Source organism: Vipera ursinii, assembly GCF_947247035.1.
Source record: "Vipera ursinii genome assembly, chromosome: 5".
In the NCBI taxonomy this organism is placed as follows: Eukaryota; Metazoa; Chordata; class Lepidosauria; order Squamata; family Viperidae; genus Vipera; species Vipera ursinii.
The window spans coordinates 1,442,511-1,469,800 of record NC_139518.1 but is presented as its reverse complement, the minus strand read 5'-3'; the positions used below and the strand labels follow the sequence as shown (position 1 = coordinate 1,469,800).

The window sequence follows — 27,290 nt, the reverse complement described above, 5'->3', positions numbered from 1 at the left end:
CTATAGCTCCTCCTTGGGGTTGACGTCCAGCTCGGTGGGGCCGAAGGGATGGTGGCCTAACAAGGCGATGATCTCGTCAGCCTGGATCCGCTCCTGGAGAAAAAAAAAAGGAAGGGACGACAAGAGGTGAAGGATCAGCCAAGGCGGAAGGAGAGCCTCACTCACGGTTCTCCAAAGGCCTGGTCTGCTCTGGAGGAGAATTTTATTATTTGTGAAATTTATTTGCCGCCCATCTCTGTGGGGAAGAGAAAATGGGAAGGGAGGAAGGAAGGAATAGAGAAAGAGAGAGAGAGAGAGAGAAGGAAAAAGAACGAGAGAAAGAGGAGAAAAAGAGAAAGTGAGAGCCAAGGAAGGAAGGAAGGAAAGAAAGAAAAGAGAAAAGAGGGAGAGAGAGGGAGAGACAGAGAAAGAAAAAGAATGAGAGAAGAGAGAAAAAAAGAGAAGAAAATGAGAAAATGAGAAGGAAGGAAGGAGATGGGAACGAGAAGAAGGAAGGAATAGAGAAAAAGAGAGCGAGAGAGAGAAAGAAAAGGAACGAGAGAAAGACGAGAAAAAGAGAAAGTGAGAGCCAAGGAAGGAAGGAAGGAAGGAAGGAAGGAAGGAAGGAAGGAAGGAAGGAAGGAAGGAAAGAAGGAAGGAAGGAAGGAAGGAAGGAAAGAAGGAAGGAAGGAAGGAAGGAAGGAAGGAAGGAAGGAAGGAAGGAAGGAAAGAAGGAAGGAAGGAAGGAAGGAAGGAAGGAAGGAAGGAAGGAGTCGGGCGCCCCCCGGGAGGGCACAGCGCTTCCCCACCGCCCGCCCTGCCTTTCCAGCCACCAGGGGGCGCCCTTGCACAACTCATCGTCCCGGATCCGAGTCGGGAATTAAAAAAAAAAATCAGGCGACGCCAGCAGCTGCTTGTGAATAAAGGGGTGACTGTCAGGAGGAGTTTGGGGAGCCCCTTTTCCGGCCAGGAGAGGCCACTGAGGCAGCCCAGGTGCCCCCCTCGCTAGAGGCACACACACACACACCTGGCCTCAAAGAGGTTGGCCTGCAAAGGTGTGAAGGGGCTCCTGATTTGGGCCGATGCTGAGCAACTCCGCCCTCCCCCTCCCCTTCCTTCTTTTCTTTCTTTCCTCCCTCCCTCCCTCCCTCCCCCCTCTTCCTTCCTTCCCTCTCTTTCCTGCTTCCTTCTTGGCTCCATTCCTCCCCACCTCCTTCCTTGCTTCCTCCTTTCCTCTGCCTCCCCTCCCTCCCTCCCTCCCTCCCTCCCTCCCTTCCTTCCTTCCTTCCTTCCTTCCCTCTTCCCTGTTTCCTTCCTTGCGCCATTTCTCCCCACCTCTTCTTTTTTCTCCTTTCCTGTCCTTCCTTCCTTCCTTTCATTCTTCCTTTCCTTCCTTCCTTCCCTCCTTCCCCTTCCCCTCCTTCCTTTCCTTTCCTCCCTCTTCCCTGTTTCCTTCCTTGCACCATTTCTCCCCACCTCCTTCCTTTTTCCTCCTTTCCTCTGTCCTTCCTTCCTCCCTCCCTCCCTACTTCCTTCCTTCCTTCCTCCCTCCCTCCCTCCTCCCCTTCCTTCCTTCCTTCCTTCCTTCCTTCCTTCCTTCCTTCCTTCCTTCCTTCCTTCCTTCCTCCCTCCCACCCTTCCTTCCTTCCTTCCTTCCTTCCTCCCTCCCTCCCTCCCTCCCTCCCTCCTCCTCTTCCCTACTTCCTTCCTTGCTTCCTCCTTTCCTCTGCCCCCCCTTCTTCTCCTCCCTCTCCCCCCTCCCTCCTTGGTCCCAGAGCGGGGCCAAACTCACCGCTTCCCGGTGGAGGGGGTCAAGGGTGAACCAGAGAGCCACGGCACAGCGCTGGCCCCGGGTGACGGCCTTCACCCCGTGGGGGTTCTCCCCGCCGGAGGAGAAGCTGACCATCCGACCGCATTTGGGCCTGATGGAGGCCTGGGACAAGGAGGGAAGGCACGGATCAGGGCCCAACGCAGCAGCCCCCCCTCCCTCTTCCCTGGCCTATCGGATACAGGCAGTCCTCGATTTACGACCGTAATGCCCCCTGCCCATAAAGCCACCCAGCAGGTGACTGGCCTCGTTTTATGAACTCTTTTTTGCCCCCAGGGAAATGGTTGTTAAATGAACCCACGGCCGTCAAGCAAACCCCTTGTTCAGTGGGGGGGGGGCATTTTTGCACAGAATTGGAAATAAATCAGTTTTGTTTTTCCCCCAGCAAAAAGGTGAATTGGAGTCCCGGGACTGCAAGGGCACCCTGCAAACAACTGTAAGTGTGTGTGTGTCCTAAGTCAGGGACTAAGTGTCCTAAGTCAGGGACTATCAATGATGGACGAATGGATAGAACCTGCAGATCTCCTTTCCATTAAAACGGTCTGTGTGTGTGTGTGTGTGTGTCTGTCTGTCTGTCTGTCTGTCTGTCTCCCATCTGGGCCCCTTTAAGACTGGTGGACTTCAACTCCCAGAAATCCCCAGCCTGCCCCAAAACCTGTGCTGTCTTATCATCGGTATACAGGTGGGTCCTCAGGTTACGGCCGTTCATTTAGCGACCATCTGAAGTGATAACAGCCCAGGGAAAAAAACACCAGTCCTCGCACTTATAACCGTTGCACCATTTCGACAGCCTTGTGAGCAAAATGTGGGCGCTTGGACAACAGTCTATTTGTGATGTTTGCAGCATCCCGGTGTGCGTGTGTGTGTGTGTGTGATACCCATTTGTGACCTTCCCAGCTGGCCCCTGATCAACAAAGCCAGTGGGGAAAAGCTGGCTTCGCTTTGCGCCCACAGGCGTCACTAAACTACTTCAGCGATTCGCTTAACAACGGTGGCAAAAAACGTCGTAAAACCAGGCGTGACTCGCTCGCCATTCGGGGCCTTCCAAGCTTGGTTTCCAATGAGGAAAGTTGACAGGAGAAAAGCTGGATTTGCTTAATGACCTTAATGACCTTAATGTGGGGGAAAAAAGCCGTGACTCCCTTATGCAACTCTCGGAAGGACCTGGCTTTGCTTAGCGGCAGAAATTCCGGCCCTGACCGTGGTCGTAAGTGAAGGACTAGGTGCATGACGCAACAGGTCTTGCTACTCCTGTGGATGATTATAGGTTTAACCTGCTCACCGTGACCGTCTTGGCATCCATTTCCGTGAAAATAAACTCTCCGCCTTCAAAATCGCCGTTCATGTAGAGGAGAGCACTGCAAAGGAAGAGCAGGAGGGCTGAGCAAGGGGAGGCCAGGCAGAGCGTCCATCCAACAGGTCAAGCTGAGGACCAACTGGTGGGCCTCTCCTTCCAAGAGGGGCGACCAACCTCAGCAGATACGGCTGAAGAAGACGTTGAGTGGAGCTGGAGGACAGACTCACTGCTGCAAAGGGGAGGTGGGGGGGTCACTCAAAAGGGGCAGCCGAGGGGCTTCTGCCCCACCATATAAACACGGGTGAGACTCGTGCAAAGGGGTCTGCACTGCAGGCTGGGCTGGAGGCCCTACAGCGGCAGCCCCCGGAGGTCCTCCCGTCTTCCCTTCAGGCGCACCGTCCCGAGAGGAATAACGCAATAACAGAGCCGGAAGGGGCCTTGGGGGTCTTCGAGTCCAATCCAGGAGACCCTAGCCCCGTGGTGGCAAACCTATGCCACGTGTGCCAAATGTGGCACGCAGAGCCCTCTCTGTGGGCACACGCGCCGTCGCCCCAGTCCTAGGCCTTCAGCTGCGTTTTATAAAACCTTTTTGCTTTCGGCCTCCACCGCCGTGTGCAAAAAAACCCCAATCAATTTCAACTTCTCGCCGGAAAAAAAAAGATCTCGCAAAGTTGGAATTGATTGATTGAACTTTTTAGTCCCACCCAGTCTGCCGTTACCTACCGCAGCCACGCCCACCCAATGGGCCACACCCACCCAATGGGCCACGCCCACCCGGCACCCGATGATACATAAGTGGGTTTTTGGTTGCCGTTTGGGCCCTGGGTCTCCGAAAGGTTCGCCATCCCTGCCCTAGACCATTCCAGGCAAATGGCCATCTGTTCTAAGAACTTTCTTTGTAAAATTTATTTATTTATTTATTTAGTTAAATTTATATACCGCCCTTTCCCTGAGGACTCAGGGCGGTTTACAGGGAGTTAAAAAATCCAACATACAAAAATTAAAAACCGAATTAAAAAATATTAAGTTAACCCTGTAGACTTAAAAACCCCAATTAAAATTTCTCCTCAGCCTGGGCCCGAGAGCTCAAAGAGCCAGGTCTTCAGGCCCCGGCGCAATGATCGGAGGTCGGGGGCAGTCCTCAGCTCCACCGGCAGCTGGTTCCAGAGGGCAGGCGCTCCCACTGAGAAGGCCCTATCCCTGGGTGTCACCCGCCGGCAATCTCTCACCGGCGGCACCCTGAGCAGACCCTCCCTGTGGGAGCGCACTGGGCGAAGGGCGTTTGATGCCGGCAGCAGGTGTTCCCTCAAATAAAAGAAAGAAGGAAAGAAAGAAAGAAAGAAAGAAAGAAAGAAAGAAAGAAAGAAAGAAAGAAAGAAAGAAAGAAAAGACAAAACAGAAGGAAAGAAAAAAGGAAGAAAAGAAGAAGGAAGGAAAGAAAGAAAGAAAGAATGAGAGAACGAAAGAAAGACAAAATGGAAGGAAGGAAAGAAAGAAAGGAAAAAGAGAAAAAAGAAAACAGAAGGAAGGAAGGAAGGAAGGAAGGAAAGAAAGAAAGAAAGAAAGAAAGAAAGAAAGAAAGAAAGAAAGAAAGAAAGAAGGAAGGAAGGAGAAAGAAACAACAAAAGAAAGGCAAACAAGGAAAAGGAAGGAAGGAAAGGAAGAAAAAGACAAAACAGAAGGAAAGAAAAAAGGAAGGAAGAAAAGAAGGAAGGAAAGAAAGAATGAGAGAACGAAAGAAAGACAAAATGGAAGGAAGGAAGGAAAGAGAAAGAAAGGAAAAAGAGAGAAAAAAGAAAACAGAAGGAAGGAAGGAAGGAAGGAAAGAGAAAGAAAGAAAGAAAGAAAGAAAGAGAAGGAAGGAAGGAAGGAAGGAAGGAAGGAGAAACAACAAAAGAAAGACAAAACAAGGAAAGAGAAAAAGACAAAACAGAAGAAGAAGAAGGAAGGAAATAAAGAAAGAATGAGAGAATGAAAGAAAGGCAAAGTGGAAGGAACGAAGGAACGAAGGAAGGAAGGAAAAAGAAAGAAAGAAAAAAAAAGAAAACAAGGAAGTAAGGAAGGAAAGGAAGGAAGGAAGGAAGGAAGGAAAGAAAGAAAGAAAGAAAGAAAGAAAGAAAGAAAGAAAGAAAGAAAGAAAGAAAGACAAAACAAGGAAGGAAGGAAAGATTAAAGAGAAAGAAAACAGAAAGAAGAAAAGGAAGGAAGGAAGGAAAAACAAGGAAGGACAGAAGAAAGAGAAAGGGAAAGGGAAGGAAGGAAGGAGGGGGGAGGAAGGGAGGGAGGGAGGGATACAAGGAAGGGAGGACAGAATAATGAAGGAGGAAGAGACCCTGGAGGTCATCTAATCCAACCCCTCTGCTCGAGCGTTGGCTTTTGCGAAACCCCTCCTCCTCCTCTCCAAGCGCCCACCTGTAATCCCGGAAGGTGTAGGCCGGGGGCTCCTTCCAGCACTCCTGGGCTTCCGTGTCCAGGAGACAATTGTCCGCGTGGATCGGGTGGCTGAGGTCGTCCCGCCGTCCTTGCTGACCTGAAAAGGCCAAGAATGGAGCCCTTCAAGGCGGCCCCACTTGGCGCACCTTCCTCCTCTCTTCGTATCTCGCCGACTCCAAAGTTCTCCCCTACACCAGGGGCCTCCAACCTTTTCACCCATCCCACCCCTTTTAGGATATCTCACCACCACCAGTCGCCTAGCGAGGGGTCAAAACCACGGTGACCCCCCCAAAAAAAGGAAAAAAGTGATGAAGTACAGGTAGTCCTCGACTTACATCTGTTCGCTTAGTGACTGAAGTTACAATGGCACTGAAAAAAGCCCCCCCCCAGCCACAGCCGAGCAAGACACCTGCCTGCCCGCCTGGCGGCGCTCTTCCTCCTGTCCGAGGTTTTCATGGTTGTGAGCATTTCTGTTGAGGATCGGCAGCGGGGGTGGGGCGGGGGTGTTTGGTTTTTATTCCCCCCCCCCCGTCTGCTGGGTGGTTGCAGCAGGTTTTGGTCACTTCACATGACCCTGGGACACTGTGACCGTCATAAAAAAGAATCGGTTGCTAAGCATCTGAATGTACATCACAAGACCCTGGAGATGCTGCAACATTCCAGCTGATCGGCGCTTCTTCTGGGCTCAAAAGTGCCGGGATTAACGTTGAGCTCCAGCTGGATCCTGGCACTGATCCTGGCGCTTCCGCTGAGCCCCGACAGCCCTGCAGCTCCAGCCGTCTCTCGCTCAGGCTTGGGCGGTGCTGCCACCGGTTCAGCTCATTCCCCTCCCCCGCTACCACTTTTCTAGGATGGTCGCGTACCACCTGCCAGGTGCCAATGTACCACGGGTGGTACCCGTACCACTGGTTGAAATGCCCTGCCCTACACCAGGGGTCTCCAACGTTGGCCTCTGTAAGACTTGCGGACTTCAAGTCCCAGAATTCCCTGACACTAATGCATTCTTGTTGACGTCTATCCCAAACTGTGGCCTGCTGACTCTCTTGTAATCCCTTTCTTTGCAATCTCACCGCTCTAGTGGGGGCAGAAGAAAAGTAATAGGCATGGCTGGCTGGGGAAATCTGGGAATTGAAGTCCACAGGTCTTCAAGCATTGGAGACCCTCACGCTACGCCAGCGATGCTCAACCTTGCCCCCTCCCCCCAGCCTTACCTGACAGGGCCGTGCGGCACACCAGGTGTGTGTAAGAGAAATAGAGGGTGGAATTCAGCATGAAGTAGGATTCCACGATCTTCCGGGCTTTCTCGCTGACATCATAGAAGAGGCGGGCACTTTTCAAAGGGATCCGCCCCTCGTAGCCAAACTGCAGGCCAATCAAATGATAAAGTAAGTTCTCTCTCTCCCTCCCTCTCTCTCCCTCCCTCCCTCTCTCTCCCTCCCTTTCTCCCTCCTTCCCTCGCTCTCTCTCTGCATCACCTTCTACTTACACCCCTTCATTGAGTGACTGTTCCAAGTTATAGAAAAGTGCCTTATGACCCTTGACTAACAACCACTTGACTAACAACCACAGTTGAGCTGAAGTTCCTGTTTTTCAGACACTTAAGTGCCTTTTGCCCCGTTTTACGACCTTCCTTGTCGCAGTTGTTAAGTGAATCACCGCAGTTGATGAAGTAGTTAAACGGTTACTAAGTGGATCCGGCTTCCCCCTTGGACTTCGCTTGTCAGAAGGTCGCAAAAAGGGATGACGTGACACACCCCCCCCGGGGGGACGCTGCCACCGTCCTAAATACGAATCAGTGGCCAAGCGTCTGAATTGTGATCATCTGACCACTGGGCTACTGCAGCCGTCATAAATGCGAGACGGTTGCCGACTGTCTGAATTTTGATCACGTGATCCCTGGGATACCCCAACGGTCATAAGTCTGAAAAACGGTCAAAAGTCACTTTTTTCCCAGTGCTGTTGTAACTCTGGACCGTCACTAAATGAGCCGTTGTAAACTGAGGAGTACCAGGAAGGCCAACACCAATGTGGGAAAGGAAAATGTTCTTTTCTATTGTTCTTTTAGGCAAGGTTTGGGCCCAGGTAAACTGAATCAGGCCTCGCGGACAAAGTATTGAGCCCAAGTCGGTACTTAATTTTGCAGTTTGCGGTTGTACTTTTGTGATTTTGCTAAGCTTGCTTGTTTCAAATATATTTAGAACATAAGGACCGGAGCGGTAAGAAACAGGGAACTGAAAGTAGCTGATGGATGCGGGTTCCCACGCTACAAGGGTATATGTGGAAAGTTACGTTCAGCAGAAGGTCAGCCGGAAGTCGGCAGAAAGTCAGCCAAAGTCAGCAGATCATCTGACTACGGTCCTAGAACGGGAAAGGGTATATAAAGAGTCGGGTTTGGACCCGACTGAGTTGCTGTTGGCCTATAGTTGTCCATTTGGAAACTGCTGTGCCATACAGTCCTCATTGCAGTGGGTGGTTAATGTAAGTGATGTTGGGTTATTATGCTTGCTACGTGTTGTGATTCAGGGTCAGCCTGTGGGTTCGGCAGTTGGGTCGGACGACTCAGAGGAGGAGGGGGGTGTTGAAGACCTTGCTGAGGGGGTTGAAGATCTTGCTGATGAGAGCCCTCAGCCAGGCCCCTCCCACCTGGTCACGAGGGAGACCCAGCTGTGTGAGCCTGACAGCGTGGATGAAGATGACCCACAGCTGGCCCTGTTCAAGGACGCCCGACGCAGGAGGCAGTCAATCAGGAGTAAACAGAGGAAGGCAATGGGGCACCTCGGAAGGAGGCAGAGAGAAGCCACGCCCTGAACTGTATAAAAGGGGAATGCGTGGGAGGGCTGTTTTGCTGAAGGCAACCGCTTGAAAAGCTCCTGTTTCTTGGTTCGTGTCTTGTTCCGTTTGTTTTTGTGTCCATAAATTTGGCAGGCTTAGTTCCAGCCTCTTGTCTTCTTGTAAAAGGGGTTGTCCCTGCCTTTTCTGCAGGGCCGGTAGCAGGCTGGTACAGAACACTACGGTCCGAATTATTCGCAAAATAAACCCCTGGATCTTAAGGTCAGAATTATTGTTTTGTGTTGCTGTCTCTTGTCTTTTTCCCTTGGGGTTTTTCCAGGACAACAAGCCAGCAGAAGCTGGAGGAGGAGCTGGAGGCTCTCCCCTCGTGACCTGCTGATGGACTTGATCTAACCTAGCTTTGGAGGTCTCCAGATGTCCTCACCCTCCCCAAGAGAAGAAGATCCAGCTTGGCACAAGACCTGCTTACCTTCAGAGCATTGAGGATGGTGGCTCCTTCAAACTTCTCATTAGGCGTGTGAGGTGAGGTCTTCCCTCTGTAGCCGTCACCAGCCAGGAGGATGTTCTGCCAGAGAAGACAAAAAGAGACCAGGGGAATGGAGGCTGAAACGTAGGAAGAATGGTTGCGGGACCCGGGCGTGGCTAATCTAATGAAGAGAAGGACCCCGGGGGGACATGATAGCAGTCTTTTTTTTCAGCGCAGTGGCAACTTCAAATGGTCAGTAAATGAACCGACATAAGTCGAGGACTTCCCTATGCACAGCAGCCAAGAGACGTGGCCAGTAAAGCTGTCATGTCAGGAAACGGAGCCCTGAACATATTCGGCCCCTCCACGCTCGTCACAGAAAGGTTTTAGGGCTAATGGTCAAGCTGCAAAGAGGGCTTGTGCTGCTGTCATCTCTCACTGTGTCTTAGCTTGCCTACAGAGGGTGTGTGTGAGTGTGTGTGTATGTGTGTGAGTGTGTGTGTGTGTGTGTGAATGGAATGCAGACTTCAGCCCTCAAACTGCTAAGCCGTGAGAACCAAGGTCATTGCAAGAGCTGTTTATTGAGAAGTGAAGGAACCCCCCCCCCCATAATGACTGTCTGCTTTGGTACCCCCAAAATGGGCAGATGCTCACGTTGGCAATGTGCTCCAGCTCCTGACACTCGCTGGGCGAGATGACGTTGTCCAGGAGGACTCGCTGCGTCCCGTTCAGCTGCTGGGAGTTGTAGACAAACTGCACCTCGTTGAAGAGAAGGGGGCCTCCTAGGGAGAGAAGGAAGAGGAAGGAGAGAGGGAGGGAGGGAGGAGGATGGAGGAAGGAAAGGAGAGAGGGAGGGGAAGGAGCGACCAGCTGGACCTGGTGGGAACCTCAGGCTTGGCTCTGGCTAACTTGGTGGCTTTTCCGCTTTCCCAGAAAGACCCTCCCCTCCTTCCCCCCCCCCACATTCTGAGGGCCAGCAGCCTGCAGAAGGGGAAGGGGATCCATCCATCTGAGGGAGGAAGGCAAGAGCTGGACCTCTGGAAATGCCCAGGTCTCCTTCCCCTTCCTCCTTTCCTTCCTTCCTTCCTTCCTTCCTTCCTTCCTTCCTGCCGGCGTCAACTTCCCTTCGCCCTGTGCGTTCCCACAGAGAGGGACTCCTCAGGGTGCCCCCGGTCAGAGAATGTAGATTGGTGGCCCCCAGGGGGAGATCTTTCTCTGTGGGCGCTCCGGAGCTATGGAACCAGTTACCGGTTGAGCTCCGGACGGCGCCGGATCTTCGCTCCTTTCGCCGCGATCTGAAAACATACCTGTTCGAACAAGCCGGCCTGGCCTGAGGGTGGGATTGCTGCGGTTTTTATTATCATTTTATTGGGGGTTTTATTAATGTATTTATTGTTTTTTATGGGCATGTATTTAATAACTTTTTAATTTTTGTAACTTTATGTTTTATTCTTGCCCTGTACACCGCCCTGAGTCCTTCGGGAGAAGGGCGGTATAGAAATATTAATAAATTAAATTAAATTAAATTCCTTCCTTCCTTCCTTCCTTCCTTCCTTCCTTCCTTCCTTCCTTCCTTCCTCCTTTCCTTCCTTCCTTCCTTCCTTCCTCCTTTCCTTCCTTCCTTCCTTCCTTCCTTCCTTCCTTCCTTCCTTCCTTCCTTCCTTCCTTCCTTCTTTCCTTCCTTCCTTCCTTCCTCCTTTACTCCTTTCCTTCCTTTGTCCATCATCCACCCACTTAGAGCTTCCACAAAATGGATCTGGGGGAGGAAAAAAAAAACCTTCTGCCTTTCCCACGGAAGCCAACCGAAGGCTCCTTTCCGTGGCTTCTGTTGGGTCCAAAACGTGTCTCCAAAGTTTACGGTCTGCAGCTTCCATTAGAATAAATATTTTTTTCACAGAGCTCTCAAGCACTGAGTGAGGATGGAGCTGGGCCTGTTTCGTTTCCTCCAGAGAATCAGAGGCCAATGCTAGCCTTTCACCCCTGCCCTACAATGCTCTCCGAGAAGTTGTGGGGGGGGGGCAAGCCTAAGCAAGGAGAGCCCCCTAAAACAGGGGTCTCCAAACTTGGTGTCAGAGCGTGTGCAGCCTTATTGCGCTGAGATAACCCAGGAGTAAACACAGTAAACAGTGGTCTATATTAAATGGTGGTTTATCTTACACTATTTACAATATCATACACCAGGAACAACATACATACTGTACAGCAGAATCCAACAAACAGCTACAGCAGGAAACGGACGAGAGAAACTGCAGCAAAAGCCTTCCTTTTTATACTCAGGCTCTTAAAGGGATACAGACCCTGCTGAGTCACTCCCATCATTGCATCGTCCACCTTATATTACATCACATCATTACATAAGCTGTTTAGCTGTTAAATCATTGCCTTGATACTTGGCCACTTTAAGACTTACGGACTTCAAGTCCCAGAATTCCCTAGCCAGCTGGGGAATTCTGGGAGCTGAAGTCCCCAAATCTTAAAGTGGTCAAGTTTGGAGACCCCTGGACTAGACACGCCCAATTCCTGCAACCGTTCCTGATACGATTGAGCCCCCATAGCCCTTATGTGCAGGGAGACTTACCTTCCCTCAGCGGGTGCCCCATGTGGGACAAATCCTGCTCTGCAGGGGTGTTGCCAGGCCCATTGCCTTGGTAGTCCTGCAGCCTGGAAGGATCCCTGTGGAAGACAAGCCAGGAGCTGATGGTTGGGTTCCCACCATAGGCTGAACCCCCAAATTAAGATTCCTGAAGCCCAACTAAATGTTGACTGAACAAGCCAAAAGTCAATCAATCAATTTGAGATGGAGTCTTGCAGGTGGTCCTCGCTGTACGGCCACAACAGAGCCCAAAATTCACGTTGCTAAGCGAGACAGTTATTAAGTGAGTTTTGCCCCATTTTAAGACTTTCCTTGCCACGTCATGGTCATGGTCATAAATGGGAAAAATGGTCCTAAATAACTTTTTTTCAGTGCCGTTGTAACTTTGAACGGTCCCTAAACGAACTGTTGTAAGCCGAGGACTGCCTGTCTTTTGCTTCAGGAAAGAGGTGCAGACCGCAATACAGCTATCAATCAATCAATCAATCAATCAATCAATCAATCAATCAGAATTGAGCTGGAAGGGACCTCGGAGGTCTTCTAGTCCAACCCCCCGCTCAAGCAGGAGACCCTATACCCTTTCAGATAGGTGACGGTCCGGTCTTTTCCTAAAAAGATGATGCACCCACAACCTCTGGGGGCAAGCTGTTCCACTGGTTAATTGTCCTCACTGTTAGGAAGTTGCTCCTTAGGTTGCTTCTCTCTTTGGTTAGTTTCCATCCGTTGCTTCTTGTCCTGCCTTCCGGCGCTTAGGAGAATGGCTTGACTGCCTCTTCTTTGGGGCAGCCCCTGAGATACTGGGCTAGACCTGGGGTCCCCCCCAAAGGCACTTTTTCAGGAGGCAACTGGACTTTCTTGTTTTTCCTTTGAAGAAGTTTCACTTCTCATCGCAGAAGCTTCTTCAGGTTCTGACTGAATGGTGGAGAAGGGAAGGATTTATACTCCTCGCAGAAAAGCCAGTCCTTTGCCTTCTTTTAGAGCGTCGTTGAGGCCATTTGAAAAAGCCTCCTCCTCTTCCTTCTTCTTCTTCCTCTTCCTCTTCCTTTCCCATTCTCTTATCCTTCACCTCTTCCTTTTTCTTTTCCCCTCCTCCTCCTCCTCCTTTTCTTTCTTTTTCTTTCTCTCTCTCTCTCTCTCTCTCCTCTCCTTCTCCTTCTTTCCCTCCCATCTTCCTCTTCCCCTTTTTATCCTTCTTCTAAGGTTGCTTTTTTCAAGAAGTAACTGGACTTTCTTTTTTCCCCTCTTTGAAGACGTTTCACTTCTCATCCCAGAAGCTTCTTCAGGTTCTGACTGAATGGTGGGGAAGGGAAGGATTTATACTCCTTGCAGACCGCTGGTCCTTTGCCTTCTTTTAGAGAATCCTTGAGGCTATTTAGAGGGTTACCTGCATCCTCAGGGTCACCCCAGGTGGCCTCAACAACCCTCTAAAATAGGGGTCTTCAAACTCGGCCCTTTTATGACTCATGGACTTCAACTCCCAGAATTCCTCAGCCAGTGTGCCTGGCTGAGGAATTCTGGGAGTTGAAGTCCATGAGTCATAAAAGGGCCGAGTTTGAAGACCCCTGCTCTAAAAGGATGCAAATGACCAGCTGTCAGCAAGGAGTATAAATCCTCCCATTCCCCACCCTCCAGGTAGAAACGAAGAAGCTCCTGGGATGGGAAGCGAAACGTCTTCCAAGAAAAAACAAGACAGTCCAGTTGCCTCCTGGAAAAAAAGGCAACTTGGGGACAGCCCTGACAACCTGGAGGACGGAGAGTCTCCATAGACATTGGGGGGGGGCTCTTTAAGTGGCATTTTCCCCTATCCAGCTGCCAGCCCTCCAAACACTGGCCAGATCTGACCGTCGCTGGGAGAGAGAAGGACGCCCCTTTTGGAGGCTTCGAAACAGCCAGTCATTGCTCCAAGAAGGGTCTGAAAAGCTTTGGGGGCACATCAAAGGGGGTGGTGGTCCTCAGGGAGGGGGGCGCCCTTGCCCAGCCCAGGGTGGGTCTGTAAGGAACATTTTTCTTTCCATGAGATGAAAGGAAGGGGGGGAGAAAGACCGCCAAGGCGTTTTCGGGGTCGCTTTTGTCCCACGAATTAAGGGCATCTGTGGTCAAGGTTGATGCCCCCCCCTTTTGCACCCATCTAAAAAGGGGGAGGGGCTCCCATGGTGGGGTCGCCACCTCCATCTTCTCTTTTCTGCAGATGCGCCCAATGCCAATGTAAATCCCTTTCAAATATTCACAAACTGCATTGAGATTTCCACACACACGCACGCACGCGCACACACACACACAACGTGAGACCCCCGAAGGATCGTTTTTCAGCCTGACATCAGCTTTGCCTTCTTACCTTTGGCTGTCCTGACGAGACCCAGGGAGGCTCCAGTAGTTCTGAAACAAGGAAGGCTGGTTGGTTATGATGGGTGAGATGGAAGGAAGGAAGGAAGGAAGGAAGGAAGGAAGGAAGGAAGGAAGGAAGGAAGGAAGGAAGGAAGGAAGGAAGGAAGGAAGGAGGGAAGGAAGGAAGGAAGGAAGGAAGGAAAGAGAAAGAGAAAGAAAGAAAGAAAGAAAGAAAGAAAGAAAGAAAGAAAGAAAGGAGGAAAGAAAGAAAGAAAGAAAAAGTAAGAAAGAAAGAAAGAAAGAAAGAAGAAAGAAAGAAAGAAAGAAAGAAAGAAAGAAAGAAAGAAAGAAAGAAAGAAAGAAAGAAAGAAAGAAAGAAAAAGAAAGGGGGATTTGTAGGGGAAGGAAGGAAGAGGGCAAGAAGAAAGGGGGGGAGGGAGTGGTTTGGAGAGGAAGAAGGAAGCTAAAGTCAAGGGAGGGAGGAAGGGAGGAAGGAAGGAAGGAAGGAAGGAAGGAGGGAGGGAAGGAAGGAAGGAAGGAAGGAAGGAAAGAGAAAGAGAAAGAAAGAAAGAAAGAAAGAAAGAAAGAAAGGAGGAAAGAAAGAAAGAAAGAAAAAGTAAGAAAGAAAGAAAGAAAGAAAGAAGAAAGAAAGAAAGAAAGAAAGAAAGAAAGAAAGAAAGAAAGAAAGAAAGAGAAAGAAAGGGGGATTTGTAGGGGAAGGAAGGAAGAGGGCAAGAAGAAAGGGGGGAAGGGAGTGGTTTGGAGAGGAAGAAGGAAGCTAAAGTCAAGGGAGGGAGGAAGGGAGGAAGGAAGGAAAAAAGAATTGGAGGAGAGGGAAGAAGGGAAAGAGGAAGAAAGGAAGGAAAGAAGGAGAAATGGAGGAATGGGAGGAAAGGAGAGAAGCAGGAAGGAAGGATGGAAGGAAGGAAAGAAAGAGAATTGGAGGGAAGACCGAAGAGAGGAAGGGAGGGAGGGATGGCAGAAGGAAGGAAGGAAAGAAGGAAGGAAGGAAGGAAGAGAGGGAGGGAGGATCTGCACATCCCCTCCAAACACCTGTCCCAGAAACCTCTCCTTGTGACTGTCTCTAAAGAGCCCGTTGCAAAATTCATGCACTGAATTCTCACTAAACCCCGAATTCACCTTAAAAAAACGCGCAGTTGCTACAGACACACAACCCGCCGTGCTTAAACCACGCGCCATGTTCGTGCAAAGCCCCGGCCTGTACAACCTCGGAAGACACGGCCTCTGGTCATGAAGCCAGAAGGCCGCCAACCCCGTCCTGGCTGAGCTGACCAGGTTTTGCGAATGGCACCTCTGCAGATCCTAAGTTCGCCGGACTTGTTGACGTCCACACGTCTTTGCTAAGCCTAGATTTAGATTGTCTCCACCACCCTGAGATGGTCCCCAAAGCAGGACTGCATTTGGCCAGCCCTAAGCCACGATCCTCGGCTCCACCTGCCCTCTCTGACCCCAGTAGCGCGTTCTCACCGGTTCCGTGTACAAGAAACCCAGGATGCCGGCTGCAGCCTCTAGCAAATCCGCTTCCAGCTGATGCCTCCGCAGGAACATCACAGCTTCCTAAAAAATAAAAATAAAGGAGACACACACACACACACACACACACAGAGACAGACAGAGAGACAGACAGAGAGGGGAGAGAGAGACAGAGAGAGAGAAGACTCAGCTGTGGGAGTAAGTCAAGGAGTCCCTGTACAAATGTGAAGTTGACAATGTCTACGCACATCCTCCGTCATTGCAGGAGGCAACTAGACTTTCTTGCTTTTTTTTTCTCCTTTGAAGACCTTTTGCTTCTCATTCCAGAAGCTTCTTCAGGTTCTGACTGGATGGTGGGGAAGGGAAGGATTTATACTCCTTGCAGACAGCCGGTCCTTTGCGAATACAAATATAAATCCTTCCGTTCTTCACCATCCATGCAAATGGGTGTGGAGCCTTCTTGGGACTGCAGAAAGGACTGTGTGGTAGGATAGAGATAGACAGACCACCCATTGGCACCGCTCAGGTGACCCTGAGGACACAGATAAACCTCCAGGTGGCCTCAAGGACTCTAGAAGACCAGCAGTCTGCAAGGAGTATAAATCTTTCCCTTCCCCACTGATTATGTTACCCAGTCATAAAATGTCTGCAAGACAAATGTCTGAAAGAGCACTAAGGAATCCACAGCCATTTTCTTCCTCCTCCTCCTCCTCCTCCTCCTCCTCCTCCTCCTCCTCCTCCTCCTCCTCCACCCTTCTAGCACTGATGATGTACCCTAGTTGGGTCATGAAACATTTGCAAGAAAACCACCCAGCTCAGAGCATCAAGAACCTCCTCCTCCTCCTCCTCCTCCTCCTCCTCCTCCTCCTCCTCCTCCTCCTCCTCCTCCTCCTCCTCTCCACAAGCCCCCCACCCTTCTAGCACTGATGATGTTATCTAGTTGGACCACGAAACGTCTGCAGGAAAACCACCCAGCTCAGAGAGCACCAAGGACCCCAGGGTTGAACCCCGATCTACAGACCCTCTCTTCTACTAGCACTGCCTCGATCTGGACCCTGCAGAAGGTGGCTTGCTCCTCACCGAGGCCGAGGGCCATCCAAGTTACATCTAGGCCTCTTACCTCTCTGGGTTTGATGGCCTCCAGGTCAACAGATCCTTCTAGGAGGCTCCTGTAATACTCCTCGTTCTCCAGGACATCTTCGTCGTCTGGATGGAAGAGGAGATACGTCCTGGTGCACTCCAGGGCTTGGACATAATCCCCCTCTGCAAGGAGGAGGGATAACCACAATTCAGGGTTTCTTTTCAGTCTGGCTACATGCTGGCCAGTCAAGTTAGAACGGAAGCAAGTGAGAAATGGCCACAGGTTCGGCTGAGCACAATCTAGATCGGACAGACACGGCAGCCAAAAGCACCGAGTGGTTGCAATCACCCTACCCTATTAAGTACAGGTTGTCCTCGACTTACGACCACAACAGGGCCCAACATTTCCGTTGTTAAGTGAGACATTTTTAAAGTGAGTTTCGCCCCGTTTTACCACCTTTCTGGCCACCGTTGTTCAAGTAAGTACATGCCAGCTGCCAAGCGGTCAAATTTTGATCACCTGACTACGAAGATGCCGCGACGGTCGCTCAGCATGACAAATGGCCCTAAATCACTTTTTTCAGCTTGAATGGTCGCTAAATGAATTGCTGTAAGTTGAGGATCACCTTCCACTGCATACGTTTCCCAGCATGCTCAATTACACCCTTGAACTGTGCCGGTTCCCTCCCAGCCACTCACTGCCACTTGCATTTATGTCCTATGCAGGTAATCCTCAACTTACGACCAAAATCGAGTCGAACATTTCTGTTGCTAAGCGAGGTAGTTGTTGAGTGAGCTTTGCCCCATTTTGCAACCTTTCTTGCCAGAGTGATTATGTCGCCCTGACTGTACCCAGAATTAAGGGATTATAGGGCAGTAAACAGGAAGGTAAGTCAATCTCTGCAGTTAAGTGAATAACACGGCCGTTAAGTGAATCTGGCCACCACATTGGCTTTGTTTGTCAGAAGGACAAGAAGCAACGGATGGAAACTGACCAAGGAGAGAAGCAACCTGGAATTAAGGAGAAACTTCCAGCAGTGAGGACAATTCACCAGTGGAACTCCTTGCCTCCAGAAGCGGTGAATGCTCCAACCCTGGAAGTTTTTAAGAAGAGACTGGACAGCCATTTGCCTGAAATGGTATAGGGTTTCCTGCCTGAGCAGAGGGTTGGACTAGAAGACCTCCAAGGTCCCTTTCAGCTCCTATTCTATTCTGTTCTGTTCTGTTCTGTTCTATGTTCTGTTCTGTTCTATTCTATTCTATTCTATTCTATTCTATTCTATTCTATTCTATTCTATTCTATTCTATTCTATTCTATTCTATTCTATTCTATTCTATATTCTGTTCTGTTCTATTCTGTATTTCTATTCTATTCTATATTCTGTTCTGTTCTAGTCTATATTTTGTTCTGTTCTAGTCTATATTTTGTTCTAGTCTATATTTGTATTCTATTCTATTCTATTTTCTTTTCTGTTCTATTCTGTATTTCTATTCTATTCTGTTCTGTTCTGTTCTATTCTATTCTGTATTTCTATCCTGTAATTCAATTCTATTCTATTCTATTCTATTCTATTCTATTCTATTCTATTCTATTCTATTCTATTCTATTCTATTCTATTCTATTCTATTCTATTCTATTCTATTCTATTCTATTCTTTCTGTTCTATTCTATTCTGTATTTCCCTTCCCTTCCCTTCCATTCTATTCTGTATTTCTATCCTGTAATTCTATTCTATTCTATTCACACAACCTTGAGTGTGATGTTGTGGAGATGTTGTGGAGTGCAGCCCCTAGATATTTCCCCTTGCCAAAAAAACCCCAACCCCCAGCTCCTTCTGCGAGGGCTAGAATTGCAAAGCCGAACGGCTGTTTTGGAAAACCAGCTGTTTCTGGCAGAGAAGCCGAAAAGACAGCTGTGTAGGACGGGTAGGTGAGACTGCCTAACTCTGGCCCTGGGTGAAGGATCTTGAACCCAGGACCTTCACTATTCTCCCTGAACCTGACACAGGCCGTCCTTGACTTACGTCTGCAATTGGATGCAGGAGTTTCTGTGACTAAGCAAGATGGAGGCTAGGTAAGGGTGGACCAAGTTTTTGCAAACCTTTTTTAGCTACAATGAAGGCAATCCCTGCAGTTGATAAATGAACCAGAAGGTTGTTAAGCGAATCCGGTTTTCCCCATGGACTCTGCTTGCCGGAAGGTCGCAAAAGGGGATCACGTGACCTCGGCAGATGGCAGCCATCTTAAGTGAATGCCAGTTGCCAAACGTGTGGATTTTGATCATGTGACCCACAGGGATGCTGCAACAGCTGGGAACTGGTCGTAAGTCCCTTTCTAGTGCTGTTGTGACTTTGAACAGTCACTAAATGGGTGGCTGCACATTGAGGACTCCGGGCAGTAAAATTAGCTGTTCCTGAATCCTGAACCTCACCTAAAGAAACCCCCAACCGAACACTTGAGAGACGTGGTTTTGCTAACACAACACCTGCTCTCTCTCTCTTCGTGAACTGTTCAGATGTTTCTCTTCTACACAGTTTCAAGGTTTCCCTTAAACGGGCATTTTGTGGGTGGTTTTTAGCCAAATGGGTAGAAAACGAATGGTTTTTTTTAAAAAAAAGGTCAAGTCCAGCTGTGTGATTGAAGGCCTACCTCTTTTTTAGTGGGCCTCACAACATAAGAACGTTGATCCTGGTCTACTCTGAAGTAACCTCAGTGAAGTGGGTGCTGCTTTGGGACAGGAGCACCAAATGACTTAGGGTAGCATATGACACATCTTCACAAGTTGCATTGGGACACTAAACGGTCTGGCTTTTAAGGCAACTGGGTAAATTGATGGATGAAAGGTCTTTTGAGGTCTCCTGGTCCTGGAGGCTCCATATTACCTCCAGGTTGGGGGTCACCTGCCTCCAATCCCACTAGTCAAGGAATATAACATCTTCACAAGATGCATTAGGACACTAAACGGTCTGGCTTTTAAGACAACTGGGTAAATTGATGGATGAAAGGTCTTTTGAGGTCTCCTGGTCCTGGAGACTCCATATTACCTCCAGGTTGGGGGTCACCTGCTTCTTGGTTGTCCACTAGGAGAAACACAATATTGGCCTACAGTGGGCTTGGCCTGACCCAGAAGGACTGTTCTTGTGTTTGTAGACCTGTGCATGGTTTAGCTTTTGAGTGACAACACAACACTGATCTCTGTGCAGCCGTGGAGTCCGAAAGAGCTAGACCTACCTCTGTAGTAGGCAAACTGCAAGAAGTCGTAATGCAAGGGCAGGAAATTGTCGATGGGTGAGAGTCGCCCAGGCCTGGTGGCGAGTTTCCGCACACACTCATGCTGACACAGCAGGACTTGCATGCAGTGCTCTGTAAGCAAACAGGAAAGGAGAAAACACAAGTTTTGCAGCAGAAAAAACACCAATTCATTTCACTTGACACAACAGAGTTTTTCATATGACCACCCCCCCAACAGAATGACAGAATAGCAGAGTTGGAAGGGACCTCGGAGGTCTTCTAGTCCAACCCCCTACTCAAGACAGAAGACCTTATACCATCCTGATCAAATGGCTGTCGAGTCTATTCTTAAAAACTTCCAGTGTTGGAGCATCCACAGCTTCTGGAGGCAAGGAGTTCCGCTGGTTAATTGTTCTCACTGTCAGGAAGTTTCTCCTTAATTCCAGGTTGCTTCTTTCTTTGATTAATTTCCATCCGTTGCTTTTCGTCCTGCCTTCGGGCGCTTTGGAGAATAGCTTGACTCCCTCTTCTTTGGGGCAGCCCCTGAGATACTGGAAGACTGCTGTCATGTCACCCCTGGGTCCTTCTCTTCATTAAACTGGACATCCCCAAATCCTGCAATGGTTTTTCGTATGCTTTAGCCTCCAGCCCCCTGATCCTCTTTGTTGCTCTTCTCTGCCCTCTTTCCAGAGCCTCAACATCTTTTTTATATCGTGGTGACCAAAACTGGGTGCAGGGTTCCAGCTGTGGCCTTACAGCTGTGAGACCTCCTTCTACGGGACAACATAGAACCAAATCGGAACAATAATTTAGGGATCCTGCGAGTTCTTGCGCGCAGCTTTTGGAAGGAGGCTGCTGCTGCCGCCATCGTCATAGAGGCTCAGGGGCTGTTGTGTAACTGAGTGCCCTGTGTCAGCACATTCTATTGTGTCGAATGACGCAAGGCCAGGCACTGGGAACATCCAGTCCCCAGGGCCCTGCTTGCTGGTGCAAGCAGTAAGACATGCTGGCCTGCCCACGTGGGAGTCAGAAAGCAGATGAGTCAGATCACCCTTGATTTATGAACAAACTGGGGCTAGAATCTCCCCTTGTAAGCGAAAGGATTGTTCAATGAATCACACCCAAGTACACACCCTTGTCTATCACAGTGATTAAGTGAATCGCTGCAATTGTTCACCGAATCACGAATCACGGGGTGTGAAAACTGCTTTTGACATTGCTCATCGGAAGCTGGCAGGGAAGTTCGCATATGGCGATCACGTGACACAAACACACACACACACACACACACACACACACACCCCAGAGAGGCTACGATCATCATGAATAGAGGCCAGCGGCACAAGGTTGAGAAACATCTTTGCTTTTCGACCACAACTGAGCCCAACATTTCTGTCGCTAAGTGAGAGAGCAGCTAAGTAGGTTTTGCCCCGTTTTACACATCTTTCCTTGACATGGTTGTTAAGTGAGACACTGCAGTCATTAAGCAAGTCCCATGGTTGTGAAGTGAATCTGGCTCTTCCCCGTGGACTCCGCTTGCTGGAAGGTCGCAGAAGGGGATCACATGACCCTCTGGGGCAGCCCGACCGTCATAAGTACGAGTTTTGATCACGTGACCGCGGGGGACGCTGCGACGGTCGTAAGTGTGAAAAACAGCCGTGAGTCACATTTTTTCCCAGGGCCGTTGTGACTTCCCACGGTCACTAAACGAACCGTTGTAAGTCAAGAACTACCTGTATTGCATTGGGTAAACCTCCCACACCGGTTAAGGTGTATCCAGGTGGACCAGAGAATAACAGAACAACAGATTTGGAAGGGACCTTGGAGGTCTTCTAGTCCAGCCCCTGCTCAAGCAGGAGGCCCTATAGCAGGGGTCTTCAAACTTGGCCCTTTGATGACTTGTGGACTTCAACTCCCGGAATTCTCCAAGCAAGCATTAGTCTACTCTCTTGTAATCCCTTCCTCTGCAATCTCTCCGCTTTAGTAGGAGGAAAAAAACAACAACAACCCAGGCATGGCTGGCTGAGGAATTCTGGGAGTTGACGTCCACACGTCATCAAAGGGCCACGTTTGAAGACCCTTGCCCTATACAATTCCAGACAGACTGCTGTCCAGTTTCTTCTTAAAAGCCTCCAGTGATGGAGCACCCACAACGTCTGAAGGCAACTTCTGATCCACTGGTTAGTTGTTCTCACTGTCAAGGAATTCCTCCTTAGTTCTAGGTGGGATCTCTCTTTGGTTGTTTATCATCCATTGCTTCTTATTTGGCCTTGAGATGCTTTGGAGAATAAGTGGAAACCCTCCCTTTTTTTTTCTTTGTGGCAGCCCCTTAGATATTGGAAGAGTGATATCACACCACCCCCTAGTCCTCCTTTTCACTAGAACATAAAATAATAGAGCTGGAAGGGACCTTGGAGGTCATCTAGTCCAACCCCCTGCTCAGGCAGGAAACCCTATACCATTTCAGACAAATGGCTGTCCAGTCTCTTCTTAAAAACCTCCAGTGTTGGAGAACCCACAACATCTGGAGGCAAGGAGTTCCACTGGTGGATTGTTCTCACTGTCAGGAAATTCCTTAATTCCAGGTTGCTTCTCTCCTTGGTTAGTTTCCATCCATTGCTTCTGCCTTCAGGCGCTTTGGAGAAGAGCTTGACTCCCTCTTCTTTGGGGCAGCCCCTGAGAGATTGGAACTCTGCTATCCTGTCCCCCCTGGTCCTTCTCTTCGTTAAACTAGACATACCCAATTCCAGCAACCGTTCTTCGTATGTTTTAGCCTCCAGACCCATCTTGGAGCAGAGCTGTGGGGCTTACCTGCAATGGCCTCGTAGAAAGTGGCCTTATAATCCAGGTATTCGTATTCCTCAAATTTCTGCGGACCTTCACACAAGATCCGACATTCGGTGTCCGCAACCTCGTAGTCCTCCAGGGCCTGTTCTAGGAAATCAATGGCCAAATCATATTCCTCTCGGTCATAATGCTGGATTCCAGACAGATAGTTCTCCTGGAAGAGAGAAGAAGACATTTGAAGTCAAGCTTGAGGAGGAAACATCTGCCTGAGTAACCTTCACTGAGTAGTGGGTGGGCTTGATGACCTCAAGGAGCCCTTCCAACCCGGGAACCTTAGGACTCTATGCAAATTGTGGGAAGGAACACCATCGTTGTACAGGTAGTCCTTGATTTACCACCACAGTTGGGAACCAGAATTTTATTCTTTGACAAAGTGACCCGTTAGTAGACCAGCGAAATATTTAGACTTCAGCGAGGCATTCGACAAAGTAGACCACCACTTGCTCCTTGGTAGGCTAGAAAAAATGTGGGATAGACAGCAGCACCACCAGATGGATTTGTAACTGGGAGACAAACCGTACTCAATGAGTAGCCCTTAATGGTGCTACGTCCACATGGAGAGAAGTAAGCAGTGGGGCACCACAAGGTTCCGTCTTAGGCCCAGTAAACTCTTCAACATCTTCATCCATGACTTAGAGGAGGGAGTAAAAGGGGAACTCGTCAAATTTGCAGATGACACCAAACTGGCAGGAGTAGCCAACACCCCAGAAGACCAACTCAGGATCCAAAAAGATCTTGTCCCACTTGAACCATGGGTCCTATCCAACAAAATGAGTTTCAGTGTGGAGAAAAGCAAAGTTTTACATTTAGACAGGAAAAGCCAAAGGCGTAAGTAGAGACTGGGCGAGACTTGGCTCAAAAACAGTAACTGTGAGATGGGCCTTGGAGTCCTCGTGGACGATTGCTTGACTACGAGCAGCAGACAAAAATGCTAATACAGCCAAAAAACCCGGCCGGGGAAGTCACAAATGGGGATCATGTGGCCCTCCCAGGATGTTGCAACTATTGTAAAGAGATTCTGGTTGCCAAGTGCCTGAGTTTCGATCGTATAACCATGGGGATGCTGTGCGAGGATCATTCTTCCCTCTCTGACTACAGCTTCCTTCCTTCCTTCCTTCCTTCCTTCCTTCCTTCCTTCCTTCCTTCCTTCCTTCCTCCCTCCTTCCTTCTGTCCTCCCTTTTTCCTTCCTCCATCCCACCCTCTTTCCTTCCTTCCTTCCTTCCTTCCTTCCTTCCTTCCTTCCTTCCTCCCTCCCTCCTTCCTTCTGTCCTCCCTTTTTCCTTCCTCCATCCCACCCTCTTTCCTTCCTTCCTTCCTTCCTTCCTTCCTTCCTTCCTTCCTTCCTTCCTTCCTCCTTCCTTCTGTCCTCCCTTTTTCCTTCCTCCATCCCACCCTCTTTCCTTCCTTCCTTCCTTCCTTCCTTCCTCCCTCCCTCCCTTTTCTTCCTCCTCCCTTTCTTCCTCCCTCCCTCCTTCCTTCCGTCCTCCCTTTTCTTCCTCCTCCCTTTCTTCCTCCCTCCCTCCTTCCTTCTGTCCTCCCTTTTTTCCTCCCTCCCTCCCTTCCTCCTTTCCTTTCTTCCTTCCCTCCCTCCTTCCCTCCTCCCTTTTCCTTCCTTCCTTCCTTCCCTCTCTCCTCCCTCCCTTCCTACATTTCCTCCCTCCCTCCCTTTCCTTCCTCCCTTCCTCCTTTCCTTTCTTCCTTCCCTCCCTCCTTCCCTCCTCCCTTTTCCTTCCTTCCTTCCTTCCCTCTCTCCTCCCTTCCTTCCTACATTTCCTCCCTCCCTCCCTTTCCTTCCTCCCTTCCTCCTTTCCTTTCTTCCTTCCCTCCCTCCTTCCCTCCTCCCTTTTCCTTCCTTCCTTCCTTCCCTCTCTCCTCCCTTCCTTCCTACATTTCCTCCCTCCCTCCTTCACACAGACACCCCGCCTTTACCAGGTGTGGCTGAGCCTCTCGGTCCACCGCGGCCGTCTTCCTGGACACGGTCCTGTAATTGTCCAGCTCTGGCTGGACCTCCCTGTGTTCTGGGTTGGCCGCAAAGAAGGTGTGGGCAGCATCGGCCGCCTTGTCCAACTCGTTCAGCTGGGAGAGAGGAAGGAAAGAAAGGTGGGGGGGGGGCGGTTACTTACATACCCATAATCATTTTTTTAAAAAAAATCATCATAAAACAGCCCAAAATGCCACAAAAGGGTTCAGGATGGAGAGGACAGAGACCTACAAAGCGGAGAGGCTATTTGGGGCTCTCAAGCAAGGGAAGAGGATCCAGTCTTTTGCCGCAAGCACATCATTAGTTTGTTTATTTATTTATTTATTTATTTATTTATTTATTTATTTATTTATTTATTTATTTATTTATTTATTTTATTATATTTGTATACCGCCCTTCTCCCGAAGGACTCAGGGCGGTGAACAGGGCACATATAAAAATACAGAGTACAAAAATTAAGAAAGAATTAAATAGGAGCCTGAGCTAAAACGATAAGGTAAAGGTAAAGGTTTCCCCGCACATGCGTGCTAGTCGTTTCCGACTCTAGGGGCCGGTGCTCATCTCCACTTCAAAGCCGAAGAGCCAGCACTTGTCCGAGGATGTCTCTGTGGTCACGTGGCCGGCATGACTAGACACCAAAGGCGCACGGAGCGCTGTTACCTTCCCACCGGAGTGGTCCCTATTTTTCTACTTGCATTTTTACGTGCTTTCGAACTGCTAGGTTGGCAGAAGCTGGGATGCGTAACAAGCGCTCACTCTGTTACGCGGCACTTGGGATTCGACCCGCCAAACTGCCGACCTTCTGATCGACAATAATATAAAAATCCCCAATAAAAACCCCACCAATCCCCCTCAGGCCAGGCCGGCTTGCTCGAACAAGTATGTTTTCAGATCGTGGCGAAAGGAGCGAAGATCGGGTGCCGTCCGGAGCTCAACCGGTAACTGGTTCCATAGCTCCGGGGCGCCCACAGAGAAGGCCCTCCCCCTGGGGGCCACCAACCGACATTCTCTGACCGGTGGCACCCTGAGGAGGCCCTCTCTGTGGGAACGCACAGGGCGGAGGGAAGTTGACGCCGGCAGCAGGTGGTCCCCATTGAGTAAACCAACACGGCAAGACGGATGTTCACAGAATTGTGCAAGGGGAATCTTGTCAGGGAAGATTGTCCCAAAGGTGCTTTTTCAAGAAGCGAAACGTCTTCAAAGAAAACCAAGAAAGTCCAGTTGTCTTTGGAAAAAGCACCTTCGGGACAGCCCTGAGCTGGGCGACAGACGGTCAGAGAGGATTGGGTGTGGACTAAACCAGCTTGTTCGGCTCTCCGCGTCCATCCTTCATACGTGCTGGGCTTTTTAGCCAGGTTGGGGGAGGCTGGCGTAAAAAGGGACAGAGGCGAGTGCAGAGAAGAGCAGCAAAGAGGATCAGGGGACTGGAGGCTAAAACATACAAGGAACGGTTGCAGGAATTGGGGATGTCCGGTTTAATGAAGCGAAGGACCAGGGGGGACAGGATAGCAGCCTTCCAACATCTCAGGGGCTGCCCCAAAGAAGAGGGAGTCAAGCTCTTCTCCAAAGCGCCCGAAGGCAGGACAAGAAGAAACGGATGGAAACTAGTCAAGGAGAGAAGCAACCTGGAACTGAGGGGAAACTTCCTGACAGTGAGAGCAATTAACCAGTGGAACAACTTGCCACCAGAAGTTGGGGGTGCTCCAACATAGGGGGGGGGGTTAAGAAGAGATTGAACAACCATTTGTCTGAAATGGTCTAGGCTTTCCTGCTTGAGCAGGAGGTTGGACTAGATGACCTCCAAAGTCCCTTCCAACTTTATTATGATGGTGATGATGATCAGTGAAGCCTGCAGGAGTTGTGACTGCTCCAACCCTGGAGGTTTTCGAAAAGAGATTGAACAATCCTTTGTCTGAAAGGGCAGAGAGTTTCCTGCCTGGACTAGAAGACCTCCAAGGTCCCTCCCAACTCTGTCACTCTGTTAAATAGGAAAACATATTTACTCAAAATGTTTCTCCCCGACCATCCCAAGATTTATCCAGCGCCTGTTTTCATGGGTCCACATCTTTGAAGGACTTCCAAGAGCCCCCGCAAAGAAGCTGTCCCAGCGACTTCCCGTGAAGCAGAGACGGCAAAACATTATATAAGGATTTCAAGGCTCCCCAGAGGCTCAGCAATTGGGCTGCGTGGAAGCCAAATGTTTTATCTGCTAAATTAATCAGACCCGTCTTTGGATCCATTCCATGCATTCATGTAGAACTCTTTCGCAAGATGGATGGACTTCAAGAAGAGGAGGAGGAGGAGAAGAGGGTGTGTGTGTGTGAAGGTAGCAACGGTGCTGAAGGAGGAGGAAGAGAAGAAGTAGTAGCGGTGGTGGTGGTGGTGGAGGAGGAGGAGGAGGATAAGTAGAGTAAGGAGAAATGGTGGTGGTGGAAGAGGAGAAGTAGGGATGGTGGGGCTGAAGAAAAAGGAGAGGGAGAAGAAAGGAGGTGGAGGTAGCAATGGGGATGGTGGTCGTGGTGATGGGGGAGGAGGTAGAAGAGAAGGAGGGATGGTGGCGATGAAGAAAGAGGAGAGGGAGGAGGCAGAGGTAGCAATGGTAGTGAAGGAGGAGGAGAAGACGCGCTGGTGAGGGTGGTAGAGAAACAGAGGAGAAGGAGAAATGCTGGTCATGTGGTAGTGGAGGAGGAGGAGAGGAAGGGTGAAGGAAGCTATAGTGGGGAAGGAGGAGGAAGAGAAGTAGTAGTAGTGGTGGTGGTGGAGGAGGAGGAGGATAAGAAGAGTAAGGAGAAATGATGGTGGTGGAAGAGGAGAAGTAGGGATGGTGGGGCTGAAGAAAGAGGAGAGGGAGGAGGTGAAGGTAGCAATGGAGGAGGGATTGTGGCGATGGAGGAGAAAGAGGAGAGGAAGAAGAGGAGGCGGAGGTAGCAATGGTAGTGAAGGAG

The 27,290-nt window shown here is 49.7% G+C and overlaps 1 protein-coding gene across 1 annotated transcript; it reads right to left on the bottom strand.

Moving 5' to 3' along the window:
* LOC310641614 (prolyl 3-hydroxylase 2-like) lies at window positions 1–26,585 on the bottom strand (the record flags this gene model as incomplete). The annotated part of the gene is made up of 15 exons (XM_083364850.1): window positions 1–93; window positions 1,772–1,912; window positions 3,090–3,165; window positions 5,517–5,634; window positions 6,749–6,899; window positions 8,797–8,892; window positions 9,448–9,575; window positions 11,372–11,466; window positions 13,722–13,762; window positions 15,200–15,289; window positions 16,326–16,468; window positions 19,517–19,648; window positions 22,328–22,517; window positions 24,294–24,440; window positions 26,409–26,585. 15 exons carry the CDS (start codon window positions 26,583–26,585, stop codon window positions 1–3), a joined length of 1,818 nt encoding a protein of 605 aa, XP_083220976.1.
* Between the last annotated feature and the right edge of the window lie 705 nt (window positions 26,586–27,290).